We start from the raw sequence: 19474 nt of genomic DNA on the forward strand, positions 1-19474 counted from the left end.
GACTGCGAAATAAAATATTGAACAAATTTACACACAGTTAAGAGAAATTAAACGGCCTTTGATGCAAAGAACCAGGTAAGTGTCCAGACTCACATTTTTGGTAAAACCAACAAATAACATTAGTGGCCAATGGTTTGATCTTTCATTTGTGTTTGGTTGTTGCACCAATCGGAACATCCTTATTGTCCACATGCAAAAATGAATTTAAATTTTTAAAAAATGAAAAAATTTGGGCTTACCCCATTCTTGCACCAAAGCTCTCAATTAGAAAAACACTAGACATGTGATGATAGAAAATATTTTTAATTACAATAACTTGCAGTACAAAGGTCAGTATTCCAGAGTTAAAAATAGCTCTTATTTTCTTATGTTTTATAGAGAAAGACATTAGGTATAAAAAGTTACAAACAATACTGATGCACTGAGCATGGCTAAAACATTTGAAAACATGCAAAAGTTTAAAAGTGCGTGGAATGGTGATAGGAAACAACATTAATTTTATCGCTAAATTTTATATGACAATATTTTATGGCTGCCTTGAACAAATTTTTGAATTCCACGTTCTTCGACTTCAATCACCTAACTTGGCGTATATAATTTTTCTCAAATTACACCCATAAGTCAGTCATGTTTTTCCCAAATAGTTCCCCCACGTAATCACTGATTGTGCTACATGGTACCCTGCCTCATAACAAAATATTTACTATACATAATATTATACATTAAGTATTTTATAAATAGTTTAAATAAAAAAAATTATTCACTTCAAGAAAAATGAACTTGAAAACTTTTTTACCTTGAACACAATACTAATTTTTTAATACGTATTAATAAGGAGATTCCCAAACTTTAGACCTTCGCGGAGCCCCTCCAGAAAAATTACGAACTTCGCGCACCCCCCCCCCTCCCCGCGTGCAAAAAAAGATGATTTTACACATTAAAATCTACTTTTTTTCTAACATATTTCTCTGCAATTTTTTCCTTTAAATTTATTTATTCATTTCGTATATTTTTCAGAGCTATTGTCTGGTTTTCGTTTTTTACATTATTGTTTTGAGTTATGGAAGTAAAACTCTATTTGAAATTCAATTAGGAATAAAGATGTTATCGCCAAATTTCTACAACAAGTTTACTAATGCACTTCTGAAGTTAGTGAACAAAGCAATGTTAGTCTAGTTTAAGTGTGTCAATTTTTCATATGAGATGTATTTTTATGGCATATCAGGATTTTAATTATTAACTATGGTTCAAACAAACCTACACTGGCAGCGCCGTAATGCTGTGATTAGGATCAGTGTTGCGTTCTCAATCTGCGTTACATTTGCATTTTACATAAAAAAGTTATGTAATAATATGAACTTCGTCACATACACAAAATTAATTAATGTGTAGAGTGTTTACTTCCGAGAGAAAGGGGGGAGAGGCTGCTGCACCCTGCATATACTCAAGCAAGAACTTTTTTATTCCCCATAAATGTGCTTTCTTTTTATTAAAAACATTGTTACTCGTCCAACAATATCAATTATATTTAACCTTTTAGCTGGCTAGCACCGTGGACCCCCTGGTATGGACTCGCGAACCCCCGGGGGTCCGCGGACCACAGTTTGGGAAACTCTGTATTAATGCATACTTAATATACCCATTTTTCATACAGTTCCTTCCAGGCCTGGATCTATAAATCTTGCGCCTGCCTGCAACAAAATCTGTAGGGCCTCTCCCTAGAAGCCAGCAGGGTATATTTGTCAAGTTAATAAGTCTTAATGCTAGATTTCTTCCAATTTTGTTTTTAATTTCTTGGGCCGCTGGTCCCCTTAAGGACGTTGGCCCAGTGCACTGCAAGGTCTGCAGGTATGAAGAGCTGGGCCTGGTCCCTTTAAAAACGTATAAACTATGCTTTACTATAGGCGGCTCGTCCAGAGAAGGGTGCGGCCAAGGGGTCAACAGCCCCCTCACTTTTTAGAAAAATTAATAATCAATAGAAAAGTGATTTTTTTCCGGGTGGATTAATTTTTTCATCAACAACAAGTCAACAAGTTACAATTAGAAACTCCAAATAAATGAACTTTTCTCATCTTATTTCATAAAAATGGAACAAAGAGAAAATTCTGCGGTGGCTGTCCGTCCCAATTTTTGAGATCATATTCTACATTTTTTGGAGGTCATAGAATCATAAATGTTAATAAAGAGCCTTTGCCACAAAGCAGAATGCTACTAAATTTGCAATATACGTTGCAGAACAGATGCCTGAGCTGCAGAACAATTCTGTTCAAATGAGAGAGTGAAACTCAAATTTTCAGCAGAAATTCAATCTAGAAAAATCCATAGAATTTCTGCATAAACTGCGGATTTTCTCCAAATATCTTCCAACTAAAGGTATAATTCACAGAATTTCTGCAGATTTCTTCAAATTAGAAGAAAATCTGAAATTCTCGCAAATTACGCTCATTTGGCGGAAAGCTCGCAAAAAATGGAGTTTTATGCGTCATTTGCAGAAACTTTAGATTTACTTTGAACTTAAAGAAATCTGCAAAATTTGTGCACCTTTAAGATATTTGCAGAAATTCTACAAATATTTGCAGAAAGTCATCTTTGACTGCATGTACTTGCTTTATGCCCTTAATTGCCTAATGGGATAAGATTTTTCCCACTTTTGCCGGAATTTTAACTTTTTATGTTTGTTTTGATTAAGTTATCCTTGTTTTACTTTTCCAGACCTCAGAGCGGTCCTATATTTCTTTTAAATCTGAAAAGATTCCGATTTTCATGCATTTTTGGTTCCTTTTTCCTTATTTTTCCCGAATCGATCTTTCACCACAATTTCTGCCATAAACGTATGTTTCGGAAACATGCTAACATCGAAACACATGTCTCCCTATGAAAATTGTGTGTCTTGCTTGAGATTCAAATCCCTTTGCAACATGAATATATTTCAATTATTTTTAAAGTTTTGAGGTATTTTATTATATGCTGCTGCCTTAACTCAACTCATTTAATGTTATTTTAGTAATTCATTTATTCATAAACATTATCTTAATTGCTCGTTCATACTTGGTAAAATTAACCAAAAAGAAAAGAAAAAAAAACGCAGTTTGACACCCAGACAAGGATTTTAACAGAACTAGAACTTACATGTTTGGTTTTTCTATGCATTTGAAGAATCTTACACGGTTTAGTTTTTACAGCCGGTTCAAGTTTTGGAGATTTTATAATTTTCATGATGAACTAATTTCATTACGTTTTTGTGTGTACAATGCTAGAAGTACTTGCAAAACAATTTTGGGCAAATGATTTTATGTTGCAGATCATCACAAAGAATTCTCAAAGTATCTTTGTTGATACAACCCAATTCTACAAAAAAAAAGTTTCAGGGGCCACGCCCTTTAACCTCACACTTTTTTTGACCCCCTACATTTTTCGTTCACCAGCCACGTATGTGCTTCACTGTATCCTCCCATACATAATAGCCAAAATCACTGACCGAGTAATGCTCTGGCTTCACCAACAATGAAACTTGGCATGTGTGGACAACAATATTCCATTGTTGAAGCACCAAAAATTCACTGAGTTATTCGCAACTCCAACAGACTATAGGGGACGCTGCAGTCACTGTCTAATGGCGGATGAAAAAACTAAAACAAACGCACGCCGTAACGTATAAATTGCTTCTAAACTTAGGAAATGACAGAAATTTTTGTTTGCATGTATGATTTTTTGTTATTTATTCATTTGAAAAGATTTTTCAAAGTCTTTTGGTTATTCTGACCCATGTAGAAGGATATTAGAAATCAAAAAGTATTACGAAAGTAAAAAATTAATGCAGAACACACAGTAAGTTGTTCTGAAGCAGCCATTTTCACGATGTTGAATTCGGTATTCATAAATTTTTGGTTCGCTTCGAACAGCATTTTCATTTTGTACTGTTTTTTCTAGAGACGTACCGAGTAGCACTTTGGCCGAGTAGCCGAGTACCAAGTACTCGGCCTTTCACTACTCGGCCGAGTACGGAGTTACCGAGTACTCGGCCGAGTTACCAAGTACCAATTATGTTTTAAGAAGAACCACCGACACCCATGTGATGAATTTTGAACTTATTGGAATAGTAGTATAGACCTCCTTGTCCATATAATAGTTTTTAAAACTAAATTCCTGCTGAAATTTAATTACGCATTATATATACAATTTTGTTTGTGTCAAAAATTTTACAAAAAAATAATTTTTAAAATTAAAAATAAATAAATAAAAGGTATGATTAACAAAGTTGGAATTAAAACAAATTACAGTAAAATCCGTCTAATGCGGACACTAACAGGACAAATTTTTTTGTCTGCAATATAGAGGTGTCCGCAGGACAGGGGTTTAATAATGTTATTTGCATTGGAACTGGGGAATTAAAAATTGTCCGCATAAGAGGGGTGTCCGTTAGGAGGGGTTTCACTGTATACCAACCAATTATAGTTCTTGTCCGCCAAACGTAAATAATTTTTAATAGCAGATAAAACAAATGTGCAGGAACACTCCAGACACGTGTTTCTGCTCTCTCCCCCCCCCCCCCCCCCCCCCCCCCCCCCGTTACAAGGAACGTCTTTTTCAGTGCATAATATGTGAGCTAAAGAATGTAAAGACATTCAACAAAAAAATCCAACTTTTGTCGGATGCCTTTAAATCTACGAGCCCCCATTTTGTGCATTGAAAAAGGAATTCCTTGTAATGCCAAAACACGTGTCTGCAGAGTTCCTGCACTGTGCTTTTAAGGTTGTTTTATTTCCTTTTATTTTTTAAGCAAAGGTATTTTTACATTTTTTATAACTAATTTTTGTTTGTAGCAAAAATCCATTTTTAATACAAAAATTCCATATTTTCTATACTTACCTTTTTTACGTAATTTTTAATAAATAAGTTTTATTAACTTTGGGGACATTAAAATAAAGATTTATTCCATTAAAGCATTACAAACTTCATTACTCTCAAAATTCAAATTTGACTTATAAATTTTAATTGTAAATGATTGCAGAATATAATGCTTGCTCTTTTTTTATAAATTTTAGTATCTGTCTTGGACAATATTCAATTTTTTGCAACTACTCGGTATTGGCCGAGTATCTGATCAGAATTTGGCCGAGTACCGAGTACTCGGCAAATTGGCCGAGTAGGCCGAGTAGTTACCGAGTACTCGGTACGTCTCTAGTTTTTTTCTATACATTAGTACATATTATGTCCAATTTCGTGACATTTCCGGCATTTGTTGACATTTTTGTCACATAGTGCACATACGTGACAGACTGTCAAGAGTAACATTTAACGCTAGATAATTTATATGACTATTTTTTATTTATATGACTATATAATTGGATATCAAAAGAAATCATCATGCATTTAATTCATTCGTTATGGAAATGATTTAACTGATATGCGAAATCTTGTCAAGATACATTATTCTTTCACCCAATATTAAAATCATAACCCTATAAGCAGATTTTTGGCGAAACTCTTCTACCGATAATGACAGCTTTTGCAGAGCAATAAAATAAAGTTGGCGCGATATTTTAGCGATAAAAATTCCAAGCTTTTATTTTTTATTGTTCAAATTCTTAACATTCTTTTTGGATTTTTCAATCTGTTCTGCGATAAATATTTTCACAAAAATTTATTTGCATGCTGTCCATTTCAGTTGGATGCTATAGTAACAAGGTTATTTAAATCATTTATGTGGAATTAGGTTAAGGAAAAGCAGTAATTTTTCAGCATGGCCCTAGTGTCCAGTCAATGTTGTTTAGTCCGCTTTTTTTTTTCAACGAATTGAAAAACTGATATTTATTCAAATTCACTCAGAACAAGATAAATAAAATGTGTACTTACAGTTTATATCAAATATTTTTGATGTTACGCTGTTGCGAATGACGGTTTCAAATGATGAATTGCGCAAATAAAAATAATATACATAACAAACTTAGTTTTGCCCAAAATGAACTCGTAGAACGCAATGTTTTAGTTTTTTCGGCAGTTTTGTAAATCACCGCAAGGTAGCGTATTCGAGCTCTGGAGTTGCGAATTTATAATTTGATAATACTTTTTGGCAGTGTTTGACATGCAGGGAAATGCTTTGGCAAGACTGAACTGGATCCAGCATTAAATTGTTTTACTGGTAAGACTGTCATTTTAGGAGAATGAAGAAACAAAAAAGTGGTCAACAATTTAAGCTATCTACTGGAGTTAAGGGTTAATCCACTGGAATTAGGATGAAAATTTCAACTACCAAAATATCACCAAACAGGCAATTGCTTCCTTCGAATGTAGAAGCACTTTTCACCCATCATACCTTGATGGGCCACTTTCTGGTATATAATAATTGATGCTATTTTATGACGTTTACATCAAGTTCCGTTTCTGAACCCTGCTTGATTCACTAACGACTGCAAACTTTCAGATTCATCATTGTCACAAAATTGTCCTTTATTGGATCTAAGGCAATGCAAGCAACTTGCTAATGTTTCAGCTTTACCTCCCCTCCAGAGCTGATCTCATCCAAAACATGAACAATTTCGATCAATGTGCTACTAGTTTTAGTGTTTTTTGTCTTATTGATCAAATGACTTAAATTTAGCTAGCTGATGAAATTTGAAGATTTAATTTTGGCAGTTCCAATGTTTAATTATTTTTTATTATCAGAATTTATTCTTGTATTCCGGAAATTTTTTCCGCAAAAAAAAACTAGTATGTTGTGGCCATCACGAAACTATCTTCTATATCTTTCTTGTGAATTCTGATCCCTCCCTATGCTTGAAGGAAATGCAATATTCCCCGCAAAAACAACAACAAAAAAAAAAAAAAAAAAAATGCACACAAAAACCTGACGACCGTCCGAATTCCTGAATTCTCGCAAAAGAAAAGCAAAGAACGACTTGAAAGTTATTTTAAAAGCCTTGCTTGAATTAATTAGATGTTTTATTTGTTAACAAACATAAGATGGCAACAGTGAAAAATTTTAAATCACTGCGATAACATTTCTGATTATTTCCCAAAAATTAAAATCACCTGAAATAAGCAGACGACAGTATTACAATTTATCTTTCTTATTGTTGCATTTATAAAGCTATTTTTATTTACACAAAAAAAAAAAAAAAAAAAATCAGCCCCCCCCCCCCCCCCCCCCCATGGAGCGATTGGCGCCAAAAGTGAAACAACACCTATTTACAAATAGATTCATTTATTCCAAATTTCATCCAGAACGTAGCATTACTTCTTGAGATATGGCATTCACAATGAAAAAAAAGAACATTCGATTTCGCCATCCCCTTTTCAGCTTTTGACACCAAAATAAAATCATCTATTATACCCTCCAGGGGCTACTTGTCGATAAATTTTTGTTTGATTCCGTTCATTATTTCTTGAGATACAGCAGTCACAATTGACAACAAAAAATGTTCGACAGCTCAACCCCCGTTTGAGCTATTGACACCAAAATTGAATCAGCACCTGTACCTGTTAAGGGCAACATATGGACCAAATTTTGTTTGATTCCACCAGTTATTTGCTGGGGAATAGCAGGCACTTATAACTCAAAAAACGTCCCATTGCTCCACCCCCCTTGGAGGAATTCCCGCAAAAAAACAATGGGCACAAGTTCACATAGCGGCACATATGTGTACCAAATTTCATTTGATTTCATGGGGTAGTTTTTGCTGTAGAGCGACCACAAAAAAACTGGTCACACACAGACGTGACACACACACACACACACAGACAGACATTTTCCAAAAATGGTCGAAATGGACACAGCACACCTCAAAACGTTTGAATCCGTCAAAACTCGAAATTCGAAAATTTGAACGAATCCAATACTTTCTTCTATATATTAGACATAGAAAAAAGTAAAAAGGAAATATCTATGTAAAAGACTTCCAAAATAGTGTCCGTATTTGAGGGCATCCCTGCAACAGAGGTTTGTAATACATTAGGCTTACTGGCAGTGGAATAAAAACTGGCCACATGCGAGGGGTGTCCATGTCTGTTAGGGGGGGGGGGTGCTATATATATGTATATATATATTATTATATTGATACTCAGTTAATCTTTGGCAAACAACGGTCAGAAAAAGTCAAAAAGGTTAATAACAAATTTATAAAACAGTAAAGCACAAACTATAAAAAGTAATTTGCAAGGTAGTATGAACATAGATATGCATCATAATTAAAAAGCAAAAAAGTGAGAGAAAAGAGGAAATATCTACTTTCTGCCAGATGTCTTCAAATGTCTCAACACCTTCACTGACCTTTTTCAAACACCTTTCAATTTCTCCTAGTTTGAAAGCGAACAGAACTAAGTATTTTGAAACATAAGTTTATAATTAAAAAAGTAGTAAAGCACAAGTCATCACAAAAATCTACAAACAAAATTGAGGCAGTGAGAAGCAAAGGGATTTAAGTGGACATTTTCAAGTTTCAAGTAAATCTCCTTTAAAGTTGTGATACTAAGTAGACTTTATAAATCATTCTGAATTCAACCTGGCACCTACCAGAGCTACTAGTAGTATCTCTTGACGCAAAACAGAGAAATAGTTCACCTTTCATTCATACTGGTTATCAACAAATTCGGCACAATCTCCCTTTGCTTCTTTCTGACTGCCTCAATCAAAAATAATAACAATCAACAAAACAAGAATAAGTAACATTAAATTTGCACTGCATTCAAGGTTACTATTCTTTAAGCATGCCCAAGGGTTTAATAAAACATTTTCAAGAATCAACATAAAAAAAAATTTCAACATATAAATCAGGAGTTCCCACCAAGGATGCAGACTGCACCATTGAAATTTTTAAGGGGAAGGGATTGTTTTCAGGGGTGCCCACAGGGGGGGGGGGGATTATGGCGCAAGTTGCGCCATCAAAATTTTTGGGGGGGGGATTTTTTTTTCTAAAGGTTTTTTTCTTTAGAACATGAAATTTTTGAATTTTGGAAGGAAAAAATATTTTAACTCATTCAACAAGAAATAGATACATTAACAATACTTTTTCACGTACTCTTGAGGGCCGTCGCGTCCCCCCCCCCCCCACCCATTCAATTTTTCAGAAGTGGGGCCGCCAATATCATTTTAGAGATGCAACTAACGAAGAAAAAGGGAAAAACATTCCTCCCTTTTTTTTTTGATAAAAAATGTTGCACTGAAAATCATTGCTAAATGGAGAAAAATGTATGGGTCACCGAAATAAATTTGAAATAGAGAGAGAGACAGTTAAATGTAAAGAGAGATTCAAAATATTGTAATGAATACTTACAACAAAAGTTCTAAATGTTTGAATGTAAAAATCGTTAGTAAATCAAAGCTTGATCAAGAGATGCAAGTAGGAAGTGGCATGTTTAAAGGAATATGAAGTGGAATAGAGACCTAAGGTATCGCAGAAAATTACCACATCCATTCAAAATGATATAAGTCCTTTTTCTAAGGCCGCAAACGCTTGTATTGTAAGAAAACAAAAATATTAGGCGGGAATTTGAAAACTTTATTATGGAAAATTCAAGCAAATAATCGTGTTTGGTAAAGGAAAATTGGAAGAAAATATTACCACAATATGTTTATCAATAATTAAAATTTACAATGAAGATAAGAGGGACGTAGCCAAACTGAAAGGAAGAGTGGGAACTCCAAACCCTTCTTTTTACGTCCCCAAAGCTGGCCCGTAAGTGAGTTTTTAAAACTTAGGTTCTGAAAAAATCCCGGGGTTCTCCAAAACCTTCTACTTTTCTAAGAGTATTTAAAATCGTCCAACTGAATTTCAATTTTGAAATTTTGCCATAGGAGGACTCCGAATCTCTCCACTCACTAACATTACCAAAAATCTTCTAAAACTGCGGTTTCAACAAATCGAAATTTTTTCACGAGAATGCTCCCCCCCCCCCCCCACCCCCTCTCTCTCGCCAACATCATCGAAAAACGTCTTAAATCTCGCTCTTAGTGCTTCAATTACGAAACATTTCTGGTCGCGAGCCCCTTCAAAACTCCCCTTTCCCTTTTCATCGAAAGTTGAATTAAATTACGTTTTCGTAGCTTTAATTTCAAGAAACTGGCGGTGAACTAAATTTTAAAGAAAAAATTCAACAATCGCGTTTTTAAGGCTTCAAAATTTCAAAAAATTTCGGGGTGGGGGGACGCATCTCTCTTTTCCTTAATATTACCATAGATCGTCTAAAACTGCATTTTTCAAACTACAATTTTCAAATTTTTCCAGTGGAAACACCCCCCGGACCCCCCCTTTACGTGTCACAATAAGAAATAATTCACAATTAGGAATGCGTGCTTGAAGTTTGCATTTTGAAAAGTTATAGAACGATGACCCCCGAGTCTTTTCCTCCCTTAACATCACCACAGATCGTCTAAAACTGTGCTTTTCAAATAATAATCTTGAAAATTCCCAGGGAGAGCCCCCGGACCCCCTCTTCTGAACAGAATTAAATATAACGTACGATTGTGTTGGAAACTTAAATTTGGAAAAAATATCGGGAGATGCTATCCTGAACCACATCTCCCTTCCTCCCAAACTTAAAATATAGTCTAAAACTGTGTTTGTATGTCTTAAATTTCGAAATAATGCAAGAAGGTAGCTCTCCGACACCCTTTAATTCTGACTGAATATTATCCTTCTTATGATTAAATTTATATTGCTAGTACTAAGGTCTAGTAATATGACTATCCCTGCTAAACCAGAAGCCAAACCTTCTCTCTCTGCATATTAGAACATGCGTTTGAAACAATTAAGGGGCCGCCAAAGCGTACCCCCCCCCCCAGTTTTTTGACCTAGCGACGGCTCGGTACTCTTTCCAAAATTTAGTGACCTTGTCTCTTTTTCAATGAAGGGAACACATCACAGACAGCATGGAGTTGGTGTCCGTTTCATAGCTGGATCAGACGATTTGACTTCTTTGCTATTTTTTTTATGATTTTCTGGAAGTAGCACAATTCCGCATGAGAATACGTGTGACACTGATGAGAGTCATCCAAAACTGCGCTTCTAGTACTACAATTTTGAAAAAAGGGAGGGAGAAGATTATGGAAGTCATAGGAGAGAGCCCCTGATTCTCCCCTCTTTCCTCAACACGATCAAAGACAAGCCTAGACTTGCGTTTTTGGAGCATCAATTTAAAAAAATTGCCGGGGTAAAGTCACCGAAATTCACTTTCCACTAACATTATCAAGATCTATCAAAACTGCGTTTTTAAAGCTACAAGTTCGAAAATTTAAGAGGAGCTTCCCCATTCCACTTTTGTCAACATTATTGAAAAATCGTCTTAAATTTGGTTTTCAGGGCTTCAATTTGGAGAAAATTCCAGGAGTGCTTCCGAAAACTCTTTTTCTTAACGTCAGAAAGGTCGGCTACAGTTATGATTTTAGAACTTCAAATTCAGAAAACTGCTTTTCCCCCAACCATAGATAATGTTTTAAAGACTTAAAATTTTGAAAAATTTCCTGCTGCGAGCTTTAGGATCTCTTCTTTCCCTAACATTACCATAGATAGTCTAAAACTGAGTGTTTAGAAGTACAATTTTGAAAACAAAGGAGAGCCCTCCTTTTGCACTTTTAAAGTTTCAATATTGAAAAATTACCGGGAAGGGGCCACCAAACCTTTTATCCCCCTAAGATCACCAGAGATTGTCTAAAACTGGTTATAAAATCACAATTTAAAAAATTTTCCGGGGGAGAAACCCCCGAACCCCATATCTAAGTGACAATAAATTTTTGTCTCAAGACTCATATTGTATACATCAAGTAATGACTCCATCTTAAGCCAGAAAATTGAATCCACTCCTCCTGAAAATATTCATATGCTTGAAAAAATTAAAAGGTGTAGCAAAATTCATGGGTACCCAAAACTTGTTTACTAAGGGTCCACATTGTAATATTTGGGAAGGCGGGTCAACAATCCAGCAAAATTTCAGTTCAAATGATATTTGTTAGCGCTACCCCCTCCCCCCCCCCCCCCCCGAGAAATTTGACACTCTAAAAACTGTTATGTTTAACCCGATTTGAAAGCGAGAGAATTTTTTTTGTGTGGGGGGGGGGGGGAATTTGCGTCATTGAGCTTGGGGGGGATGGGCACCCCTGATTGTTTTGATGGGTATTTTTCACATTTTGGTGACGTAAGGGGGGTCTTGATTTGGGGGGGAAGGTTATCATGATGTTTGGGCGGTGCACCCTTGCTGTTAGGGGGTGGGCACCCCTGTAAAAATAAATTAGTTAAAAAAAATATTTGACACTTTTCAACTGCAAGTGCTCTATTTTTGCAACCCTTAGTTCGAGATGCAGGGGTATTGCAATGTTTCGTTCAATAGACACTACAAAATTTCATTGGACTGTACACTTTTAGTGGTTTATACTTGCATCCTGTTTTTACGTAATGAGAAATTAAAGAAAAAAGACACATAATGCAAAACAAAATTAACGTGACAAAGTCAATTAGCAGGTTTCACTAAACATGTCTGAGTGAAGACAAAGCAACAACTGACATTTTTCTGTTTATCAATACTGGGTAAGAAATTAAGGCAACAAAATCTTCTGTTTTTGGAGGAAGGAAATAGGGCGGCAAAAGACAATAGATTATAATCAGGGTTGGCAAGTTTCTGCCGGGGCGGTTAAAACCACCGGTTAAAACCAGCATGGCAAAAACCACTTTCTACTACATTTGAGGCAGAAACTGGCAAAAACTCACAAAATGACAAAAAATTAATTATTGACATGCAACAGAAAGTGCATGGAAGAAATAATTATTAATCAAAGCACAATTTAATTACAATATTACCACTATTCAAAATCAAATGTTACATTGCTTGGACCCTGCAGTTGCTTCTTAGAAAAGGTGGTTTCTAAAATCTAAACAGTTTTACAATTTAATATGTACAAATGAGAAACTTTAGAATATTAATGCAACAGAAGAGCTAGCAGGCAATGCATCAAGGACAAAGCAATGATCGTGAAACTTTCATCCATTGCATATTATATTTTAAACTGGTCCTTTATGTAGTAACTGGGTTAGTGGTAAGAATTTGACTGGAAAAATAAGTATCGAGAAATAGGGCCAATTTGTTTTGCAATGCTGTGAGATTAGGTACAAAATCTATGTTAATATTGGTAAGTAAAATTCTGACACTTTCTTCTTGAAGCACATGATAATTTCAATCGCAAACAATTTAGATGAAGCATGTACACGAGCATATTACAATCAGTAATGGCTGTTGAATTTCGTAAGTCAGTCCTCTTTCCTAAGCACCCATATGATTTTTCGTCCTTTGTTAGATTAATCCAAATATTACAAGCATTGAAGAGTTCCCTTTCAGAACTAAATCAAGGGCATTAGCATAGGATTTTATTTTTTTAACTGATGAAATGAAGTTTAATTTTTTAGTTAACTTAAACGAATATCATTTAGTAATTACTTGAGTTATTAAAGACACTTTTAAGTTTTTGCCAGTTTCTGCCACTAGCACGGCAAAAACTAGGACTGATAAAACTTCACTGGTTTAATAGAACACTAAATTCATTTTCTGCTGGTCTGACGGATGTCTTTGTGGTTGAAGACTGCGGATCACTACCGATTTCAAGCCCTGCTAGACGCATACTTCCAATTGCGAGATTGGTCAAAATGAGACGAAGAGTTAAAGATATTAAAAGTTGGAAGCAAAAAAAAAGAGAGGGGGGGGGGGGAGAACTACAAGATCTAACTTTTAAAAAAGCCTTTAGGCCTTTACAATTATAATTATGGAAATAATCTCCACTGAAAAGTAATAGTAACACATAAAATTTGACATTAGTACCACCAATATTCATGAAGATATGAAACAGTTTTGCGACTTATACCAATTTCAACTCAAGTTCATTTAAGAGGGGAAATGGTCCCAAAATACCAATTAATAAATGAAAAAAAAAAAAAAAAAAAAAAACAATTAACTCACTTCTCAGATTTAACCCATTTACTAGTCATTAACTTCTTTTACTCCATTTCAATTTTTTCTAAAAAGACTTTAATCCGTCAAACCACTGAAAACTTTCCCCCTAGCTTGCATTGAGTTTAGCTTCTTAGAACTTAGGCTTAGGCAGAAACCCTTATGTCTCCTATTCTAGTTAATTAAGAAAATTGGAATGTCAAAGAAGGAAATCTTTCATCTCCTGAATAGATAATGTGTGAAATTTTAGCCAAAAAATTAATTAGAAATGAGCTGATGTATCACATGACTTCTTTTTTGTCCAATTTAGTAGTGCCTCGGAGTAAGCAAAGAAACACTTAAAAATTTTCACCTCAAGTTTGTTGCAAACTGAAGCAAAGAAAATATTTTATACAGATAAATTTTCCCAATATTTGCAGTTTTTAATGTGATTCAATGGATAACTCTAAATAGGGCCACATTGAAATCAGATTAAAATAAAAAACTACCAAATTTATTGCCAAGTTGACGACAAAACTTGCAGATCAAAAGTTTGGTGATATATTGCCAAGTGTTTGCCAAATTATAACAACACTTGAGTTTACATTAAAATCAACAATGATTTTACCCCAAAAAGGTGTAAAAGACCCAATAAAGGATGTACAAAAAAAGGTTTTAAACTTTGCAAAATTTGTGGGAGAAAATTCCAAATCTTAAGATTTTTTTTTAAATTGCCTTTCTGAATTTATTTAAAAACAGGATTGGCGAGTTTCTGCCGAGGTGCAGGGTTGGGTTTTAGACTGTCCGAAACCGGTTTAGGACAGGACAGGTGGTTTTTTACCGTCCAAAACTGTCTAAAACTGTCCAAAAGTGTCTGAAACTGTCTTAAACTGTCCAAAACTATGCTAAAGCTAAAGGGGTGTAATCTAATCAACTCGTATTTACTGCAATATTCGCAATGTATAAATATAGATATTAATCAGGTTTAATTAATGGTATTTAATAAAAAAATTTCTCAAAAATGTTCATTTAAAAAATATTTTTACTTAAAAAAATTGCTTATAGCTATTGCGTAAAAACATCCTTATGTAACAGTTGGCAGAGTTATCAAAGGAAATTCACAACACTACCAAGACAACTAATGTCAGTTCCATTTATAACACAAAGCAATGTTATTAAATGTGCAATATTTAGGAAAAAGAAAGAAAAAAGCTTTTTTTTTAAATGGTTTTTGCAAATAAGTTTTACATGATGTTTTAACAAAATTTATTTTTTAAATTATAGATTAAAGAACAAGAAATTGATGACTACACTTATGTTATAGAACCTGTGCTGGTCCTTTTTTAGTTCATATTTTTAATATAATGTTCTGTAACTACAAAAAATTGTAATTTATTGCATTTAAGTCAATTATTGCACTACATTTTGAAATCTTTCCTTTGCACACTTGCATAAATGTCGAAAAATTTGGTTTATGGAGGCAAAAAAACTCCTGCATACAAATTGAAATTTTCAATGAAAAATTTAATTTTTACTTAACTATACTAAAATCAGCTGCATGAATAAGTTACATATAGTATATTTATTATGGGGAACGAAAAAAAACAAAGTTTTTATTTTCGAATCGTAATAGTGCGGAAAAGTTGCGATTGGTGAAGACTTACAAAACAAAACAAAGATTTTTAAAATCGGATAATATCTTCCGATCCCGCAACGAGCCTGAATATTTGAAAAAATGGAAAATTTCGTGTTTTCTTAGTGATTTTTTAAAAATTTTGTTTTATGTTTCTTTTTAAGGCTCTAAGACGGAAAAGTTACGATTGGTGAAACCTTCAGAAAAAAAAAAAATTGAAATCGAATAATACCTTCTGATCCAGAACCAAGCCTAAAAAATCGAAAAAGTTGAGAATTTCAGGATTTTTCCGAATTTTTAACATTTTTTGATCAATGTACTTTTTTAGGCTACAGAACGGAGAAGTTACGTTTAGTAAAGACTTCAAAGCGAAAAAAAAATATCTTTTTGAAATAAAACAATATCTTCCGATCGCGCAACGAACCTACATGTTTGAAAAAATGTAAGCTTTAAGTCCTTTTTCAGCTTTTTTTCTTTTAGTTTAACGATCCTCATAAGGTTCGGTATGAAATACTAATGGAAGAACGTTTGTTTATAAAACAAATGTGATATTTTAGTACTAGAGCCTGCCTGTAAATTGTCCACATGGCCCTTTAATCCCGCGATTCTCATATTTGTTTATGCCGCTCCGTACAGTGTATGCATCTAATACGCCCCATTAGCGAAATAAAGAACCGCAAAAATTTCACAGACGGTGCCATTCATGGTTACTGAACAACTCAAACCTGTCGATACTTACCTGACAATCTAAAACAAGTAATTTACCCTGTCATTGAAAGAAACTCTTTCTTTGCGCATCCCGAAAACTTATTAATGGCAATGGTGTTTGATGAAAGGAGGCACTTAAGAGAACTTTAAAAACATCTTAAAAGCCAGAGAATCTGTTTCTAAAGGCAAAAGCATTAGAAACTTTCCATCTCTAAATTTCGAAGCAGAAGGTTACACAGAGATTATTAATTGGAACACGACAAAGCTATCTTCTCCACCTTTTCTTCAAAAAGTTCCTAACAAAGACATTGAAAATCTTATTGCAACAGGCACTACACCCGACTGGGATATGAAACTATTAGAGACGTACCGAGTACTCGGTAACTACTCGGTACTCGGCCAATTTGCCGAGTATTCGGTACTCGGCCAAATTCTGATCAGATACTCGGCCAATACCGAGTAGTTGCAAAAAATTGAATATTGTCCAAGACAGATACTAAAATTTATAAAAAAAGAGCAAGCATTATATTCTGCAATCATTTACAATTAAAATTTATAAGTCAAATTTAAATTTTGAGAATAATGAAGTTTGTAATGCTTTAATGGAATAAATCTTTATTTTAATGTCCCCAAAGTTAATAAAACTTATTTATTAAAAATTATGCAAGAAATGTAAGTATAGAAAATATGGGATTTTTATATTAAAAATGGATTTTTGCTACAAACAAAAATTAGTTATAAAAAATGTAAAAATACCTTTGCTTAAAAAATAAAACAACCTTAAAAGTACAGTGCAGGAACTCTGCAGACACGTGTTTTGGCATTACAAGGATTTCCTTTTTCAATGCACAAAATGGGGGCTCGTAGATTTAAAGGCATCCGACAAAAGTCGTATTTTTTTGTTGAATGTCTTTACATTCTTTAGCTCACATGTTATGCACTGAAAAAGACGTTCCTTGTAACGGGTGGGGGGGGGAGAGAGCAGAAACACGCGTCTGGAGTGTTCCTGCACATTTGTTTTATCTGCTATTAAAAATTATTTATGTTTGGCAGATTAGAACTATAATTGATTGGTATACAGTGAAACCCTTCCTAACGGACACCCCTCAAAGGCGGACACCCCTCTTATGCGGACAATTTTTAATTCCCCAGTTCCAATGCAAATAACATTATTAAACCCCTGTCCTGCGGACACCTCTATATTGCAGAAAAAAAATTTGTCCTGTTAGTGTCCGCATTAGAGGGATTTTACTGTAATTTGTTTTAATTCCAACTTGATTAATCATACCTTTTATTTATTTATTTTTAATTTAAAAAATTATTTTTTTGTAAAATTTTTGACACAAACAAAATTGTATATATATAATGCGTAATTAAATTTCAGCAGGAATTTAGTTTTAAAAACTATTATATGGACAAGGAATCAAAATTCATCACATGTGTGTCAGTGGTTCTTCTTAAAACATAATTGGTACTTGGAACTCGGCCGAGTAGTGAAAGGCTGAGTACTCGGTAACTCGGTACTCGGCCGAGTAATAAAAGGCCGAGTACTCGGTACTCGGCTACTCGGCCAAAGTGCTACTCGGTACGTCTCTAGAAACTATTCCCCTGCCATACGCCAGCTGTCGAAAGATGTGTGAAGCTAGTGACTGAGGCTTCACTCAAAGTGTGTGGATTTAAATCAAGAGATGGCAACTTAAGAGCAACATTGAAATCCAGATCAATTATGCCCGAATTTTCCAAAAAATCTGATTATAAATTAGCTTCAACTAACACTTAAAACAATAAGACTTGTATACTGGATTGTAAATTTGGTAAATATTTTATAACGTTTTATTATTTGAAAATGTTTCATTGTTGTAAAGAATGGTAGTTTTGCATAGTCAAGAAATAAATTAATGTTTATGTGTAATATAGGGTTTTTAAAAAGGCTTTTCCCTGCAACACCGGGGAAAAAAAAACAACAAGAACAATTTTATTTTTAATCACTAAGAAAAGATGAAATTCTCCCTTTTTTTACTTTTCATGCTTGTTCCTGGATCAGAAGGTATTATTTGATTTCAATATGTTTTTTTAAATTTCTGAAGGCTTCACCAATCGTAACTTTTCCGTCTTAGAGTATTAAAAAGAAACGTTGGAGAAATTTTTTTTAAAAATCTCTAAGAACACATGAAATTTTCCATTTTATCAAATTTTTAGGCTCGTTGCGGGATTGGAAGATATTATCCGATTTTAAAAATTTTTGTTTTGTTTTGTAAGACTTCACCAATCGCAACTTTTCTGCACTATTACAATTCGAAAATAAAAACTTTGTTTTTTTCGTTCCACCCTAATATTTATACTTGAATGTTCACATTAAATGAATATATTTTACAGTCAAAAAAATAATTTCGACACATTTTGTTCTGTTTTTGATATTTTCCCACAAAATATAGTTTCTCAAAAATAGTTTTGGACACTTTTGGGCTCAAGGGGTTTGAACAGGATGGTAAAAACCTTGCCAAACCTGCTTTCATTTGCACACATGCGTAAACAAAGGGAAATTTGGTTACTATTATCAAAATAAATAAACTCATGCATGCAAATTGAAATTTTAATAAATAATTCAACTTCTATGTAACTAGATTAAAATCATCTGCATAAATAAGTTGAATGTTCTCATTGAATTAATGTTCAATATAAAACATTTTATTATTTATTTTTGATGTTTTTTCACAGAATACGTTTTTTCTAAAAATAGATTTTTGGACACTTTCGGACAGTGTTTTGGACTGGACGGTAAAAACCAGGGTTTTTACCGTAGTGTCCAAAACCTTGCCAACCCTGCCGAGGTGGTTAAAACCACTGGTAGAAACCGGTTAAAACCGCCATGGCAAAAACCCCTTTCTGCCACATTTGTGGCAAAAACTGGCTAAAACTCAAAAAATGACAAAAAAGAAATCTTTGATACCCAATAGGAATTTAGCATGGGAAAATAATGAAATGTTAGCCAAAGCACAGTTTAATTACAATATCATTAAAATCGAACATTATATTTTTTGCACTCCGCAGCTGTCTCTAAGAAAAGGTGGATTGAAAATATAATTGATTTCTTAATTTAATATGAATAGAGGTGAAATAACAGAATACTCTCGCAACAGAACTAGAAGGCAATGCCATCAAGGATCCAGCAAAGATTCATGAAACTTTCATCAATTGTATATATTTTTTAATTTGGTCCACTAT

General features: G+C 34.0%; 1 protein-coding gene across 2 annotated transcripts in view; it reads right to left on the reverse strand.

The window, feature by feature from the left end:
- The window catches only part of LOC129225806 (CCR4-NOT transcription complex subunit 3-like), a 71476-nt gene that overhangs the window by 42173 nt on the left and 9829 nt on the right, over positions 1–19474 (reverse strand). The window contains exon 2 of one of the 2 annotated variants that reach the window (XM_054860315.1): positions 8228–8292. In XM_054860315.1, coding sequence (XP_054716290.1) covers positions 8228–8292 — 65 coding nt within the window. Of the gene's footprint in view, positions 1–8227; positions 8296–19474 lie in introns of both variants that reach the window. The other variant, XM_054860314.1, reaches the window with a different exon arrangement.

Source organism: Uloborus diversus, chromosome 7 (genome assembly GCF_026930045.1).
Source record: "Uloborus diversus isolate 005 chromosome 7, Udiv.v.3.1, whole genome shotgun sequence".
Taxonomy (NCBI): Eukaryota; Metazoa; Arthropoda; class Arachnida; order Araneae; family Uloboridae; genus Uloborus; species Uloborus diversus.